Source organism: Chrysemys picta, chromosome 11 (assembly GCF_011386835.1).
Source record: "Chrysemys picta bellii isolate R12L10 chromosome 11, ASM1138683v2, whole genome shotgun sequence".
In the NCBI taxonomy this organism is placed as follows: Eukaryota; Metazoa; Chordata; order Testudines; family Emydidae; genus Chrysemys; species Chrysemys picta.
Window position 1 is genome coordinate 45,920,850 of NC_088801.1, and position 18,477 is coordinate 45,939,326.

The following is an 18,477-nucleotide window of genomic DNA, read 5'->3' on the forward strand; positions in this document are numbered from 1 at the left end:
TGACATGTATAAATACTAGTTCCTTAGCCACAGACTAAGCTCAATAGGATTACAACTGCTAATGTAGAGCAACAGATTAACTGGTGCTAATACTTGGAGAAAAAAGCTAAAGTCCTCTGATAAACTTTATTTACTTTATAATCAATAAAAAGTGTAAGTTTTCAGCTGTATTGGACTCTCAGCTAGCCCAGTGGGGGCATAAGAAGGCCCCCTCCCCTCCCAACACATACTTGGCATGACAACTAAAAGGGGCTTGAGCTGCTTGGGGCCCTAAGCAATTGCTTTGTCTGCTTATGCCTAGCGCTGGCTCGGACTCTCAGTACGCAAGTTTCTTACTATGTAATTTTATACAAGCCCTACCAACGTGTTATTTTACAGTTTGCTTTGCAGCTAAATGTTATAACAATGTATCAGTTTTAAATGATTTGACACTAGAATGCTAACCTTTCCCAGAAAAGGCAGATAAAGAAAAGAGTAAGATAAAGAGCAGTGGTACATGTTACATTGCAATTTACTCATTTACCTATATCACATTCTCAAGCATGTGTGTGATATAGTAGGGAAGAGGTTGAGTATCTCTCTCACACACACAGTCAGATTCCTAAAAATACATCACTATATAAAATATATTACTACAAAATTATAATTAAATGTAATCTCTGGTGTGCTTCATAATATATGGAAGAAAAACACTAATTTAATATTAGTATTATAAATAGCAAGGCATAAAATATCCAAATTTCTGAGGAAAGTTTTGTATTATCATTTTCCACCAGCAAAAATTTTGAATATCTACAGGTATAGGAATTGCCAGCTACCTTCTTGTATTCTGTTCTATATATAATAACTCTCTACAACCATTCTGAAAAGATTATTAAAATATTTTTATTGTTTGGGGGTGGGAGAGAAAACAAATTATGTATAAAAATATTGTGATTTTTACTGTACTAACTAGCCACATTCTTATGTCACTTCAGAGGTTCACATTCACTGTATGACACTTTTGAACAACGTGTTTTAAGTTTTGAAGATGAACGTATGTAGCTGTTAATTTATAATGAATGCAGACTGAATCCTTAGCACAGAGGATTCTTTGAAGATTTCAGAAAACAATGTTTATTCTAAGTACCTAATATTACAGTATGTATGTGAACTATGGCACATAATAACCTTACTGCCCAACAAAATCCAAAGCCAATATTTGAAAGGACATCAACATTGCTATTAGTGAGGTACCTAAACTTCTAAAAAAAGAGTACAAGTGAACACTACCAAAACTTTTATTCATTCCCAATTAAAACTGTTCTAAATGTACAAATAAATGTGTATTTCTATACTAACATTTATAGAACTGTCATGTAATTTTCCCAGTTTACCTGTAGGAGGAGTGTTAGGCAGCTAATAAATATTGCAGTACCCTGGATATTGCCAAAGTAGAACTGCCTTCAGAATAATGTTTTTAGTTAGTTCAGACAGCATTTTATATAATTAAAAAATGAGGAATAATTTAAAACTATTCTTTTGTTAGTAAGAGAAACAGGTGGCTAATGTCATTACAATGGTGCTTAGTTTCTTTTCCTATTAACTAACATATCTACAAAAGCTTTTGTATAAACTTAGCTATTGGCAGGTTATTTGGTTTATAGAAAAAAACTCCATTAGCTATTGCACAAACAGTGTTAATAGACTAATGATAATATTACCCATTTAAAAAGTTAAAACATACCCTCTGTTTATTTCCATTTTTTAAAAAAGCAACTAAGGCAGAAACCAGCTAGATGAAAGATGGTTAGTCTTACTTGTGCACATTAAATGATTAAAAATGTTCATAGCGACTCTTCATTATTGTCATACCTTGTTATTTCAGTATATCTGTTACAGATTATACAAATGTTTAAATAATAACTAGAACTTGTATAAAGCTGGAGATTTTTTCCTTAAAATTTGAGACTAAGAAAAGTCAAAATGCTATTGTTAACTGACAAATTACCAGTATACAAGAAAATTAGTTTCTATTCATCTATGTGTGTTCCATGCCTCACCTCCTATTTCTTTAGTTGAACTTACATTACAAATAAAATTATTTTTAAAACAAACACAAATATTGGCACTAACATCATACACAAACCCAACCACATTATTATTCTATTATATTCTTTTGCCTAACTTTTGGGCCTGCTCCTATCATTCTTACATGTGCAATCTCAAGTGAAATCATGGGACTACTCACATGAGTAACCACTGCCTGATAAGGCCATCTGTCTGTATTTTGTCTAGTCTGGGAAGTGATCCTGTTTTTATTTACTTTAATAGAAGCAGGTTTGGGCCCCTAAATTATAAGGTGCAGTAACCTGTAAGGTGCATAATCTTTGCTGCAGTAACCTGTCCTTTTACATGTGCATAAGGTATGAAACATATTAATAGTGACATATTAAAAAAGAATTAATATCTGAAAATGTAAAATTGTTTGGGGTATGAAAATTTTTAATCCCACCTGCCTGTAAATTTGCTCTCTTCTGACTGGAAGCACAGATTCTGGGTTTCTCTCTCTCCCTTCTAGAACAAATAGGCAGAAAAAAATGGCCAATCCGATTGATGGATTTTTACTCCCTGTAGCAATGACTTCTCTACATTCCCCATATGAAATGAAATAAATCCAGTTACGTTTTTGTATCTCCCTACTGTGGAAGAATAAAACATCTCCTTTCCTTTCAGGAACCAAATCCCTTTATAGCAGTATTTGTGCTGAATCAACCCACTCACAGAAAGCAAATTTACAAGTAAATAGGATTAAATTTGTCCTTCCATGCCGCACCTTCAACACGACACATATTGGGATCTTAATCGTAATATCTTAGAAGACATCTGAGGAGGAAAGGAACAGGAAACATGACTGACAACTATTTTGGGGGAATAACAGGAACTTGTCTACTGTTTCCTCGCTTGTCTACTGTTGTAGTTCCTCTGAAGTTATGCTTACCAGCTTGTAATTGCCAGGATCACCTCTGGAGCCTTTTTTAAAAATTGGCATCCAGTCATCTACTACAGAAGCTGATTGAAATGATAGGTTACAGACTACAGTTAATAGTCCTGCAATTTCATATTTGAGTTTTTTCAGAGATCTTAGATGAATACCATCTGGTCCTGGTGACTTATTACTGTTTAATTTACCAATTTGTTCCAAAATTTCCTTATTTCCTTTATTATCACCTCCATCTGGGACAGTTTCTCAGATCTGTCACTAAAAAGAATGGTTCAGTTGTGAGAATCTCCCTCACATCCTCTGCAGTGAAGACTGATGCAAAGAATTCATTTAGCTCCTTTGCAATAGCTTTATCTTCCCTGAGTGCTCCTTTAGCACCTCAATTGTTCAGTGGCCTCACTGATTGTTTGGCAGGCTTCCTGCTTCTGATGTACTTTAAAAAAAATTGCAGTTAGTTTTTGATTCTTTTTTTGGCCTGCCTAATTATACTTCTACATTTGACTTGCCAGAGTTTATGCTCCTTTTTATTTTCCTTGGTAGGATCCAACTTCAAATTTTTAAAGGATGCCTTTTTGCCTCTAACCACCTTTTTACGCTGTTCTTTAGCCATGTTGGCATTCTTTGATCCTCTTATTTTTTTTAATTTTGGGCTGTTTTTTAAATTTGGGCTAAACGTTTAATTTGAGCCTCTGTTGTGGTTTCAATGCAGCTTGCAGGCATTTCACCTTTGTGACTGTTCCTTTTAATTTCTTTCTAGCTTCCTCATTTTTCTGTAGTTCCCCTTTGGTGGGCTTCTTTGGAATTTCCCCCACCCCCACCCCACAAAGATGTTAAATTTAATTATATTATGGTTTCTATTACTAAGAGGTTCATCTATATCCACCTCTTGGACCAGATCCTGTGCTCCACTTAAGACTAAATCTAGAATTCCAGGACTAGCTACTACAAGAAGCAGTCATTAATAGTGTCTAGAAACTTTATCTCAGCATCCCTAGCAAGTGTCCCTCAGCATCCTTAGCCCTCCAGACATATGTGACAGACAGTAGAAAAAGGAAAAAACTCGTTCTCCAAAGGTGAAATCCTGATCTCAATGAAGTCAATGGTAAAACTCCCCAATTGTATTGTCTCCACACAGCCATGCTACAGAAGTCAAGTGCATAGTCAAAAAGTAAACTTATTGAGCAATAATTGGCAATTAGGAAGTAGGTGCAATTCTCTCAAGCCTTACATTCCATAGATCAAGGGTGTAACCTAGATTGTGAACTCTTGGGAAGAAGACCACTTTTTAATAAGTGCACAGAACGTCTACAATGGGACCAAGATACTGATTGGAACCTCGGGTGCTATACAAATAATAAATACTTCTCTCACTAACAATTCTTAGTTCCTCTCTACTTTATAGAAAACGTATTTGTAGATGGATTTTGAAGTACTCGTGTACTGAAAAAAAATTCAAATCCTTTTTAGAGACTTAGTATAAAGAATCAAACTTCCTAGATCCAATACAGGGTGGTTACAAATTAATTTAACTGGTTCCAGCAAACCTTCATTGATTTGGAGTGCTACTTTCTCTTGTAGCTCCAAGACTTCAGATAATTTATTCATCTAACTGGGTACAGCTACAAGCTATTCCATCCACTCTGTCCTGGAAGTCTTTGTGTCAGCTGGAAAAGAAGAGGAAGCTTTAAGACCACTACAGCAAGGGATGAGCAGAGGGGTCGCTATGACTGGTTTCTCCTCTTCCTGAGTGTGCATCTAATTCTAGATCAGGTAGTACCTCCTTTCCAGAGGACTCAGGTGGAGGAGGCTAATGAATCGCTACAGGATCCTTCATCTTCTTTGGAGGAGACTTCCCAAGTGTAGGACACCTATGCCTCTTTTCACTACCTTTCACTAAGAGGCCACCGATGCAGAAGGCAGAGGATCATAGGGCCTCATCATCTACAATACTTTCACAAAAATATATTATGTATCTGTACAAGGAGGCACCTGAAGAACCAAATATTTCCCTATATTATGAATCAGACTCCCAGGGATGTGGAACTGCAGCAGTATGGAATGAAATCAGCTTATCAGAGCTAAGAAGTCCACCACACTAAATTTGGATCCAGCAGCAACTGTATACATCCTGGATCCTTTGAGAAAAAGAGCTTGAGCCAGACCCTAGATTCCTAATAGTACCAACACACTCACGCACACTCTGCTGAGGGGAAGACAATTCCATAGAAAATATTTGAAGGAACTAGTCTGACAAACCCCCTGGGAGAAATAATTGAGGCTCTGCACAGATGACTGTTTCACATCATCCAACAGGGCTTCTATCAAGTCTCTGGAGACTGCTGGGTCAGGCAATTTGACTAGACAAGTCCAGCAAGCACCCCGGTGCAGACAAGTGATCTGATTGCATCCAAGAAACCCTATAATTCTGAAAACTCCTAGGATTTGGAGATGCTTACCCCGCTGGGATACAGCCAGATCAAATGGCGATATCTTGCCAGACTATGGCTTTTTCTCCCCTGTGGTCTCTTGGAACTAATGGCTGAAACTGTAAGTGGTTCTTTCCTTGACTTCATCCAAAGAACACTGATCCCTGAATGGAGTAATTTTCCTCAAGGAAGAAAAGGTGCTTTTTACGCCTATCTGATGTGGTATATAATGCAGGGCAAAAAAAAAAAAAAAAAGTCAAAATATTTGTTTAGATGTATGTGCATCATCTTGCACAACACCAAAAATGACCTAAATTTACCCCCAAAATTTTAGGAAACATTTGAAAAGTAAAAATAATAAAACAAACTTTTTGGCCTTTAAGCAAATACAACGTGCTCATTGGTGGGTGTCTATCCATTGGGCCAGGACTGGCAGGAATATGGAAATGTAATAATGCAGCTTTGCAGCATTAGTGTACGCTTGAAAACAATTTTGGAAAAAGTTACTACAGTATAGAAACTGAAGTTGTGCTGGAAAAGTAATCAACACTTTAGCTAAGATCAAGACCCCTGGGTGCAGCCTGTTCAACCAGGCTAGGTACTGGAGAGAAATTCAGGGGTCTGGGGAAGGAATCCTCTTCCCCACGTAACAAAGTGCTTGCCAGGACACTCATCAGAAGCTATTTTACTTCAATGTACCTAAAATCCCTTATGGGGGAGGAAGAATGGGAAGATCCACAGAGCAGCATTCCTCCCACCCCTTGTACTTTATTGCAGAGGTGACTCATACATAAACAGTGTTCCATGCTATGTGAGATCTCTTTCTCCCCTAACCTCCCACACATGTGAGGCTACAGAGAAGGGAGCTGGATTTGCTCCATTGACTACAAAAAGGGGTTAGTACCTTCGGCATGGGAATAAAAACAGTCAAAAGGAGGAATGGATTTTGTTTTTACATTTACATCCATGAATAAAAAACACCACTACCACAACTTGGGAAAGCCAGACCATAAAGTCCTACATTATTTTGTGGTTTCAGATAATATCCTGGTTCATGCAATCTCTAATGTAGTAGTTTAAATCATCACCAGAAACCTTCAATGACATGGTAGCTTTGTAAATTCCCAGCAAATTTACATCTGTTCAGCTGATCAGGTTTGATCCAACTTGATCAAACTAGGGTTTGAGTTAAAGCAAGAACAGCCTTCTGAAAGGAAAGGATTATATAGGAAGTTTAATAACTCAAGAAGAGTCCACAAATAAAAAATATACATCATCAGACCCATGTGAGATTCAAGCTTTCCTTTTTTAATAAATCAAACTGCAATGTAAAAAACCCCACACAAAGTGTAAAATATTCCTAAAGTAGAAAAACTATAAAAATAAAATATAATCAATAAATAATGGAATTGCTAAAACTAAAGCAGTGAAATGAAATAAAACCAGATGGGTAATATTGCATTTAATTCAATTCTCAATGCACTACTTGCACATAAAGCCAATAAGGATTATCAGTAAATTCAGGTTGTCTTGGTTGCTTACGTATCAGTTTAAAAAAAAAGGATTAAATCATGTTCAAAAAGCAACTTACCTGTGACGTCAGTTTTGATGTCAGCAAGCTTAAAGAGAGGTGCAACTTGTTCATAATAAACATGAGTAGCTTCTCTTTTATGACTGTTTGGGTTAACAAATACTTTTAGGAACTTTGGTCTATTTGGAAAGCCTAAAAAAAAAAAAAGTACAAAAGGTTTCAAGACAAATACCGTTTGGATATTTTTACAGGTGAATCAAACTTTCTAAGCAAACATCCTTGAGAATACTGGGAAAGCTTTACATTTAAAAAAAAAAAACCCTAAACATATTAATAAAGTGTTTTTAACTTGGTTTGAGGGTAGTAGTTATAATAAACCTAAAGGCCCTTATTGTCTTCTTGAATGAGTGTGCTCATTATCTTAATCTGACACTTAATCCTGGGGCCACTGAAGCGCTGACCTGCTTATTAGTCTACAGCTAAGAATAACCAGTAGGAGCAAGTTAGTCACCATCACCTACAGCATTATGTGCCAGTAACAGTGAGTCTGATCTTGAGCTGTAAAAACTGAGGACTACTATGTAGAGTAACTGTTTCTTTGGTAATTCTCTACAATGTATGATTTGAACAAATTCATAATGAATTCTACAGTAAATTAATATCTGTACATGCATGCTCTCTAATAGAGATACCTACATACAGATATGTGCTCTGTGCAGTACTGCATTCAAGTGTAAATTCAGAAAACATGTAATACAGTTTGTTATTCAACTTTAAGCTTGCACAAGGGCTCAAGAAGGTTGCGAGGGAACAGCATTAATACTAGCAGAGCTGCTGAGCATAATGCTTTCAATATGAAAGTGCCTTACGCTCAGTTGTACTAAGTGAAAAAATTATCTCCAAAGCCAGAAGGAGACATAACTAAAAATTTTACTTCTCACCCTAAATGGGACATTAGTTCAATCCTTAAAGCCAGATACATCTTGCAATTGCTGATTAGGATCCCTGCCCTTTCTTCACTCACCTTACTTCCAAGATTGAAAAAGAATAACAAAACATCTGAACACCCATCTGAACATTTGAATTTTAAAAGGTGCCCATACCATACTCTAAGAAACTCAACAAATGCTAATAATAAAGCTATTTCGATGTCAAGGAAAAAATATATTTTTGCATTGAAGACAATTAACTTTTCCAAGTATCAAAACCTTGAAAACTCTAGGAATAAAAATTAGTACTACTAACCCATTTGTCTTGATGAATGTAAATTAAAGGACTAAAATTATTAAAGAATGTTTACTGTGTATTTTCATCTTCACTGAAAACTGAAAGGAAGTATAGAAAATCGAGCCCAGTTCTTCAAATGTTGATACATAATCTTGTCAAGATTAGCTATGAGCACCAAAATTAAGGAAACAAAATAACCTGATGCTGGAGGAAGCAAATATTAATCACAAATCTCTTCTTCTGTAAAAGCTTTCAGTAACTTTAAAACTAGTTAATCCAAAATGAGTACCCTACAAAACTAGAGAGTCTACTATGCCAGTGGCTCAGCATGTTTACTGTCTGCAACAGTCTGGCAGAGTGAATCACTTTTGATAATTATCCCTTAAAATACCGAGGGTCTCCAGGATGATATGCAACTAGAATAGGCACAATAGGAACACAAAGCAAAAATACTTGACAGAACTGAACCTTCTTGAGTGTTATACTTGTTTTACAGATTTTGGTCATATGTACATTTGAGAATCGGTTTCAAAGATACCCCACCCCAGAAGATCTGTACTTTTTTTGGCATTTAGTTTCCTTGTTTTTCAGATTCCTCAGATTATGGTGATAGCCTTTCAAGCAGAAGGTGTCTGGACAGAGTTACTTTTAGAGCCTTTCTACTCCTTCCTTGAATAGGCCAGGATGTGTCTTTTGGTCCCAACCACTGGTCAGAGAGGTCTCTTGAACTAGAAATGTACTGCCTTGATCATGCTCCCAAAAATCTATTGTTCTGTAGTTGAGGATTTAAATTCATTCTTAAACATAGACCCTACTAATACAAGACAATGCCATGCCACTGTACTGTAGGCTATCCTAATTAAGTTTTAAACAGCATATTTATTAACCAATACCTTTACTATAAGTCATTTGGTACAAAATTTTATGTATGCACCTCTCAAAGTAAAGCCATAGACATGTATGAAATAGCATCCAGTTTGAATAATCCAGTTTGAATAATTTTTCAAATAAACTCAGAACCTCAAGGCGTTGCTGAAGTGAATCTCTAGGTTCATTGTAAAAATCATTGACCCTCTTTCTCTGAGGTAGATAAAGAAGGTCGGCACTCTGATTGCCCAGCCCCCCCCCTTCTTCCCCCTCCCAGTCAAATAAGCTATTTCCCTTGTCAATAAACATGATAAATAGCAAAAAGCACAAATCAAAACTATAACCGAGACATGAAATTTGCCCCTGTAGATGGTGCTATTAATGAGCTGCCTGTAGGGCTCTTCCTTTTGCTCTTTTCTACTGGTAACATTCAAACACCATGAGAAGCAAAATGGAGAAGTTATTCACCTTGTGCAGCAACTGGAGTTCTTGGAGGTGTGTCTCCTTCCCTTCCCCCTCCCCCCCCCACCCCAGCCCTCTGGGTGCTCCATCCCAAGCATGCATGCACCTCTGTTCCTTTGATCGGAGATTGTTGGTAGTGCCCATTCAGCCTGAGCACACACCTCACACATCCTCATGCCCTGCAATGAGAATATATAGGGCTGCGCGGGCAAACTGCCCTCAGTTCCTTCTCTACTGAAAAATCCTGCCAAAGAAATTCTAAGCAAAGAGAAAGGAGGTGAGTAATGGAGCACCCATAGGGACATACATCTCAAAGTGTTCCAGTTACTGCACAAGATGAGTAAGCACTTCTTCAAGCAGTGTCCCTGTGGGGGCTCCACTCAAGGTGATTCCTGAGCAGTATTTCCATAGGCAGGAGGGTGCTTTGGAGCAGAGTCTAGTATTGAGCACAGAACTGCATTTCCAGCTGCAGCATCTGATCTAGAAGCATGAACCAAAAGCACAGGACTGCAGCTCTGCAAATTTCAGTCAGAGGAAGATCCTTGAGTAAAGTCATAGACACAGACTGCGGCCTCTAGAAAGAGGCTGAATGTTGGCAGTCTCAGAACATGAGATAAATACACCCAAAAATCCCCCTCAAGTGTCTTTGGATGGAGATTGTGGATCCTTTGGATCTGTCTGCAATTGACACAGTTTGGGAGGCTTTCTGAATGGTTTGGTTCTGTCCAAATAGAAGGACAATGCCCTTCTGACATCCAAGATAAGGAAGATTTTTGCCTACTCTGATATGGTTTCAGGAAAAAAAGAACTGAGAGATGAATGGTTTGGTTGATGTGAAATTCAGAAAACACTTTAGGTAAAAAACTTAGGATGTGGTTGTAATTAAACCTTTTCCTTGAAGAACACTACAAAGCCGGCAGGATCTGACATTAAAACCCTCACCCTGCAGTCACAAGTGATAGCCACCAAGACAGCTGTTTTCATAGGCAAAACAAAAAACATGTAGCTAATGGCTCAAAAGAGTTTTAAGACAATTAAAAAGAAGGTTTAAATCCCATATTGGACTAGGTTCTCTAATCTATGGAAAATGATTCATCAGTCTGTGACGGGTTGGGTCACAGAGAGTCCCTTGGGACTGATGTGCTGAGACTACCTCTGAGCCCATTTTCCCTGCCAGCTTGGGACTTCAGAACCCTGTCTTGTTGAGCCAGATACACTAATCTGCTGCAACACAGACCCAGGGTCTGACCCACAACCCCAAAGCTGCAGACTTAACTGAAAACGGTTTAGCAAGTGCTCCTGTCTCTAGCAACCAGACACCCAGCTCCCAATGGGATCCAAACCCCAAGTGAATCTGTTTTATTCTGTATAAAGTTTATACAGGGTAAACTCAAATTGTCTGCCCTCTATAACACTGATAGAGAGATATGCACAGCTGTTTGCTCCTCCGGGTATTATTAATTAACCAAGAGTAAGTAATTAAGCAAAAAGTGATCTTATTAAGTATAAAAAGTAGGATTTAAGTGGTTCCAAGTAATAACAGACAGAACAAAGTGAGTTACCAAACAAAATTAAACAAAACACGCAAGACTAAGCCAAATACATTTAAGAAACTGATTACAGATAAAAATCTCACCTTCAGCGATGTTCCAATAAGCTTCTTTCACAGACTGGACTCCTTCCTAGTTTGGGTCCAGCAATCACTCACACACCCGTAGTTACTGTCCTTTGTTCCAGTTTCTTTCAGGCATCTCTTTGGGGTGGAGAGGGCATCTCTTGAGCCAGCTGAAGACAAAATAGAGAGGCTTCCAGGGCCTTTTATATTCTCTCTCTTGTGGCAGAAACCCCATTGTTGTTCTGTGCAAAGTCAGAGCAACTTGTCTTGGAGTCTTGTAGCCACCTGAGCAAGTCACATGTCCATGAATGATTCAGCTTTTTGTAGTCCAACGCCATTGTTTACATGTTAGTTTGAACGTTCCCAGGAAAGCTCAAATGTGGATTGGCGTCTCCCAAAGTCCATTGTCAGTTAAGTGTTTCTTGATTGGGCACTTACTGAGAATAGTCGTTTCTCAAGAAGCTGACCAAATACTTCACTGAGGCTACTTAGAATCAAACACACTGAGATACAAGTGTATAGCCAATATTCATAACTTCAAATACAAAAATGATACACACGTACAGACAGCATAATCATAACCAGCAAATTACAGCCATTCTATAGACACCTTACTTGACTTCCTTTGTACAAGATTTGGTGCAACTATAGGACCTTGGTTGCAACAATGATCTATACAGTCACAGTTCATGTCCATAATGTCACACATCCTTTGAGAAATCTTGACATAGTAGGTTGAGCAAAAACTGAAAAGCCTTCCACAGGTTCATGAAAGACTATAGCTGCCAAGTGGACACTGACAGAATTCATAGTAAGACCTGATCTTTTTAATTCCAACAGTTAGTGTTGGCTTAAAAGTGAAATCCTTGCTGATCTTAAACACAAAAAAGAAGCTTACAAGAAGTGGAAGATTGGACAAATGACCAGTGAGGATTATAAAAATATTGCTCAGGCATGCAGGAGTGAAATCAGGAAAGCCAAATCACACTTGGAGTTGCAGCTAGTAAGAGATGTTAAGAGTAACAAGAAGGGTTTCTTCAGGTATGTTAGCAACAAGAAGAGAGTCAAGGAAAGTGTGGGCCCCTTACTGAATGAGGGAGGCAACCTAGTGACAGAGGATGTGGAAAAAGCTAATGTACCCAATGCTTTTTTTGCCTCTGTCTTCACGAACAAGGTCAGCTCCCAGACTACTGCACTGGGCAGCACAGCATGGGGAGGAGGTGACCAGCCCTCTGTGGAGAAAGAAGTGGTTCAGGACTATGTAGAAAAGCTGGATGAGCACAAGTCCATGGGTCAGATGTGCTGCATCCGAGGGTGCTAAAGGAGTTGGCGGATGTGATTGCAGAGCCATTGGCCATTATCTTTGAAAACTCATGGCGATCGGGAGAGGTCCTGGATAACTGGAAAAAGGCTAATGTAGTGTTCATCTTTAAAAAAGGGAAGGAAGAGGATCCGGGGAACTACAGGCCAATCAGCCTCACCTCAGTCCCTGGAAAAATCATGGAGCAGGTCCTCAAGGAATCAATTCTGATGCAATTAGAGAAGAGGAAAGGGACCAGGAACAGTCAGCATGGATTCACCAAGGGCAAACATGCCTGACTAACCTAATTGTCTTCTATGATGAGATAACTGGCTCTGTGGATGAGGGGAAAGCAGTGGGACGTGTTATTCCTTGACTTTAGCAAAGCTTTTGATACAGTCTCCCACAGTAGTCTTGCCGGCAAGTTAAAGAAGTACGGGCTGGATGAATGGACTATAAGGAGGATGGAAAGCAGTCTAGATCGTCGGGCTCAATGGGTAGTGATCAATGGCTCCATGTCTAGTTGGCAGCAGATATCAAGCGGAGTGCTCCAAGGGTCAGTCATGGGGCTGGTTTTGTTCAATATCTTCATTAATAATCTGGAGGATGGCGTGGACTGCACCCTCAGCAAGTTTGCAGAAGACACTAAACTGAGAGGAGTGGTAGATACGCTGGAGGGTAGGGATAGGATACAGAGGAACCTAGACAAATTAGAGGATTGGGCCAAAAGAAATCTGATGAGGTTCAACAAGGACAAGTGCAGAGTCCTGCACTTAGGACGGAAGAATCCCATGCACTGCTACAGACTAGGGACTGAGTGGCTAAGCAGCAGTTCTGCAGAAAAGGACCTAGGGGTTACAGTGGACAAGAAGCTGGATATGAGTCAACAGTGTGCCCTTGTTGCCAAGAAGGCTAACGGCATTTGGGGCTGTATAAGTAGGGGCATTGCCAGCAGATCGAGGGACATGATCATTCCCCTCTACTCAGCATTGGTAAGGCCTCATCTGGAGTACTGTGTCCAGTTTTGGGCCCCACACTACAAGAAGGATGTGGAAAAATTGGAAAGAGTCTAGCGGAGGGCAACAAAAATGATTAGGGGGCTGGAGCACATGACTTATGAGGAGAGGCTGAGGGAACTGGGATTGTTTAGTCTGCAGAAGAGAAGAATGAGGGGGGATTTGATAGCTGCTTTCAACTACCTGAAAGGGGGCTCCAAAGAGGATAGATCTAGACTGTTCTCAGTGGTAGCAGATGACAGAACAAGGAATAACGGTCTCAAGTTGCAGTGGGGGAGGTTTAGGTTGGATATTAGGAAAAACTTTTTCCACTAGGAGGGCGGTGAAGCACTGGAATGGGTTACCTAGGGAGGTGGTGGAATCTCCTTCCTTAGAGGTTTTTAAGGTCAGGCTTGACGAAGCCCTGCCTGGGATGATTTAGTTGAGGATTGGTCCTGCTTTGAGCAGGGAGTTGGAGTAGATGACCTCCTGAGGTCCCTTCCAATCCTGATATTCTATGATTCTAGGACAGTGGAAACAGAAAAGCCAACCAGAGAAACTTATCAATGGGTACACCAAAGATGATGCCTCCTCCATTTCTGAAGATAAGTATGTTGTATGGACTCCTTTCAGCTGTTTTACAACACCTGTTGCACTTCTGTTGAACAGGAAATCTCTACCCCTGAAAATAATCAAGGAGCCATGCCCTGGAGCTGCAGAACTTCCAGATTGGAGTGAAGTATTTGACCAGCAATCTGAAATAACAGAAAGCAATTGATTGGAAGTCACAGAGTTGGGCGAGAAGCAAGTCAAATGAGGTAAAGATACCAAATCAAATGTGTGTCAGCCATCTTGGTACAATCAAAAGGACCCCGTCTTTGGCCTGCTTGATCTTGTTGAGAGTGTGGTGGTGGATAAGAATAAAGAAGTCCCTTGTCCATGAAATCAGCAAGACATTTCCTAGTGATTGAGGATTGAGTCCCCCTTTTGAGCAAAATTTCTTGCACTATATGTTGACTGCAGGGGCAAAAAAGTCCACATCCAGAAAACATCAGTTTAGAAATATGCTGTTGAAGAGTAGTGAATCCAACTCCCATTTGCAACTCTGGGAGAAGTGTCTGCTGAGGTTGCCAGCTGTGGTGTTCTCTATACCCAGGAGATAAGAAGCTCACTTACTTAGACTTAAATCAACCATGGTAGATGGAGGTCAAGTTCTTCTGTCCTCAATTCTATTAGAATGGGTACTTGTTTTGATTGTGCTTTGTGCTATGGATGCCAAAGGCTTGGTATGAGCACGTCTAGGGTCAGATTCTGGCTGTAACCATGTAGAGGTATGGGATGATGGTATAGGTACCAGGGATACAGAAAGGTCCAATGGCACAGAGCTCTTTGATGTAGTACTTCTACTATGGCTCACAAAGTTGAAAAGGTCTTTGATACGAAGTGCTGCTTGATAGCAGTATGGCTCTTAGAGGATGCTTTAGAAGTCCTCCTAGTACCAGTGCTATGCAGACCCTGCATAAAACTCCCACTGGAACCTGAGTTCTCCAGAACATTCTTCTCAGACAGTAGCTGGGACTTGTTAGAAGGAAACCTAGTATTCCTACTTTTCTTGTCAATACCCACAAAAATAGAATGTGAAGCTCTCTGCACTGCAGACACCAATGCAGGTACTGCATCCCCTGAGGTTTTCAGTGACTGAAAACTTGACAGGGCACTAAGTGTGCTCAGAGCCCTGTGGACAGAGGGTTCTCTGATAATGGCTCCCCAACCCCCAAGATCTGCTTTTGAAGGAGGAGCAGATCATACACTTACTTACATAATCCCAACTATGCACATAAAAGGATGGGGTCTACATTTACCCCTGTTACCACTCAAGAAAGATCTTGGAGTCACTGTGGATAGTTCTCTGAAAACATCCTCTCAATGTGCAGCGGCAGTGAAAAAAGAGAACAGAATGTTGGGAATCATTAAGAAGGGGATAGATAATAAGACAGAAAATATCATATTGCCTCTGTATAATTCCATGATACACCCACATCTTGAATACTGAGTGCAGATGTGGTTGCCCCATCTCAAAAAATATATATATTGGAATTGGAAAAGGTTCAGAAAAAGGGGAACAAAAATTATTAGGGGTATGGAACAGCTGCTATATGAGGCAAGATTAATAAGATTGGAACTTTTCAGCTTGGAAAAGAGATGACTAAGGGGGGATATGATAGAGGTCTGTAAAATCATGACTCGTGTGGAGAAAGTAAATAAGGAAGTGTTATTTACTCCTTCTCATAACACAAAAACTAGGGGTCAGCAAATGAAATTAATAGGCAGCAGATTTAAAACAAACAAAAGGAAGTATTTTTTCACACAACGCACAGTCAACCTGTGGAACTCCTTGCCAGTGGATGTTGTGAAGGCCAAGACTATAACAAAGCTCAAAAAAGAACTAGATACATTTACGGAGGATAGGTCCATCAATGGCTGTTAGCCAGGACAGGCAGGGATGGCGTCCCTAGTCTTTGTTTGCCAGAAAAGCTGGGAATGGGAAACAGGGGATGGATCACTTGATGATTACCTGTTCTGTTTATTCCCACTGGGGCATCTGGTATGGGCCACTGTAAGAAGACAGGATACTGGGCTTGATGGACCTTTGGTCTGACCCAGTATGGCCATTCTTATGTACTCATAATATGGGTGTCTCCCAAATAGCAGAGGAACTAAGAACATCCATCACTGACCAGGATAGCTTCCCAGCAGAAAGGACATAGCTTAAATCCTAGGGATCCTGGCATACCCCAGACCAAACTTCCAGAATAACCCCTCAAACTGGGGGGGGGAGATGGGGAACTACAACAACCCCAACAAACAAACAAACTAACTATACTAAGAACTAAGTCTAAGTAAAGCAGGCACGCTCAATGCTCCATCTCAGACCAAAAACATGGAGAATGAACTGAGGGAGGTTCACTTGCACAGCCATGTATTTCCTCACTATGGGGCACCAGGAGGTGAGGAGTGCATGTATGGGCTGAATGGACACTGCTACCAACTATCTCTGATTAAAGGCACAAAGGCGGATGTGCACCTGAAGTGGAGCATCCTTAGAGACACTACTCGAAGAAGAACCATCAGGTATGGCTCATCCTGGTTATTTATATCATGTATATCTTTACATCCTGGAAGAACAATCCTTGGTTTTATGGTATTATCTAAGAGAGCATCAGACAAAACAAATGTGTGGGAAAAAACTTCCGAACAATTCAATTATAAATTTGCATGAGTCATCCAGATATATTTCCATAGAATTCTCAAGGGAACCTGATGCTGGGCTCCTTTCCTCTTCCAATATCATGGATCCTCAAAGAATAACTAGCACTCTTGCAGTAGATGAATTCTCAAGAGATCACTTGAAGGCATGAGTCTCCTACAGAAACATGCATCTTCACAGAGAGGATACTAATGGCCTGCTCCATTCTTCTAGTTATATGTCCTTCCTTCCTGAATATCTGTACTTCGAACAGAATACTTAAAAAGCTCCTGATAAAATCCACTCAAAAGATGAGCCATATTTCACCCTCCAGAAGACAGTCTGTGTCATTTTGGGTTCAGCTGCTGAAACTGACATTTATAGCATTTGCTATAACCAAGGTATATGCTTTTATGATGTTTCAATATTGAGTAATATATGTATTCATTAGTAATCATTAACATTATTTTTTATTTTATATTAACTGCTTCGTCAGACTATGAGAAAGCAAAACAAGGAAAGCAATGTAAAAGTATATTGCTGAACCATAACAATAATGTCATTATCATAGTGATATAAATAAGCAGTACAGCTGAAAACACAAAGGTTCTCAGGCTGTAACACTTCATAGTTGCTACTATAAGACTGATAACTCAAGTAGTTTACTGTAGAATTACAGTGGCCTCTGATACTATCTTAATATTTTACAAGTAGATGGACTATTAAGAAGTAATAAGACTTAAAAATGTAAAATATAACAATATAATTAATTAGAACAAAAGTGGGACAAAAATTCATTTTCATGAATTATTACTTTGTCTAAAGTATAGAGAGAGAAATCATGCATGCCTGTAGCAGAGGCAGAATTCCTATTTTTCCAATATTTTTACCTGTGGTGAAGTGAGCTGGCCTCAACCAACTTGGGGGAAAATAACTGTTTTAACTTTATACCATATCACCATTTTAATTGTACGTAGTCTAATTTTCTGTAAAATATATATTTAAAATTACATGAACAAATAAATCTTACTATGAACAAACCGGGGAGAGAAGAGTTAGGGGTTGTGAAGGTTTGTATAGAATATGTGAAAAGGTGGAGAACTTTAAGTTGTTGGAGAACTGTAGGGATAAGACATACACAAAGAATGGAGTTATAATTTCACTGGCTGCCTAGGATCAGGAGAAAGGGGGTGGGGTGGGGGGGAAGGGCGGCAAGAGAGAGAGCAGAATATTGCTACCCCACTTCAATTTTTAAATATAAAACTTAAAACTTTATTTTTTTTAAGATGCCTGTGCCCAAAAAGGACTATGCAAAGTATTAAAATAATCTGGGCAATCAAATGAGGATCGGTATATGGCACATTTTAAAATCTTTTTAAAAAGGTAAATTTTAGGAGACTTGCATCTGAAAGTTTCATCATTTTACCACAAATTCATTACTGCAATTTTTTTCCCTATAAAGAATCTAAATTGCAATTCTAAAAATTTACAAATTGGTCTATCATTTAAATCTGGATTATTCTTTTCTTTAAAAAGTGAATTATTATTGATAAGTAGATTGGAGATATTACATGGATCCTAAAGTAATTCTTTGCAACACTATCCATTCACAGGAGAGAACTGTTAATATAAGGAATAAACCATAATAATGTTATGTTCTGCTTTTTCATTTTTTTTACAACGTAGCTGGTTTAGAAAAACCAAAAAGAGTTAACAAACAACAAAATTTTATTTATAAAAAAGCAAGCATCATTGACTTAAATTATTGACCAGTCACATGCAATTGATTGTTTAATATTTCAGCATGAAGAAATAGCCTATACT

General features: G+C 38.9%; 1 protein-coding gene across 4 annotated transcripts in view; it reads right to left on the reverse strand.

The window, feature by feature from the left end:
- CERKL (ceramide kinase like) overlaps positions 1-18,477 on the reverse strand; it is a 99,885-nt gene that overhangs the window by 25,950 nt on the left and 55,458 nt on the right. For all 4 annotated transcript variants that reach the window (XM_008178307.4, XM_008178305.4, XM_008178304.4 and 1 more), the window contains one exon: positions 7,001-7,132. In XM_008178307.4, the coding sequence (XP_008176529.2) occupies positions 7,001-7,132 (132 nt within the window). The remainder of the gene's footprint in view (positions 1-7,000; positions 7,133-18,477) is intronic.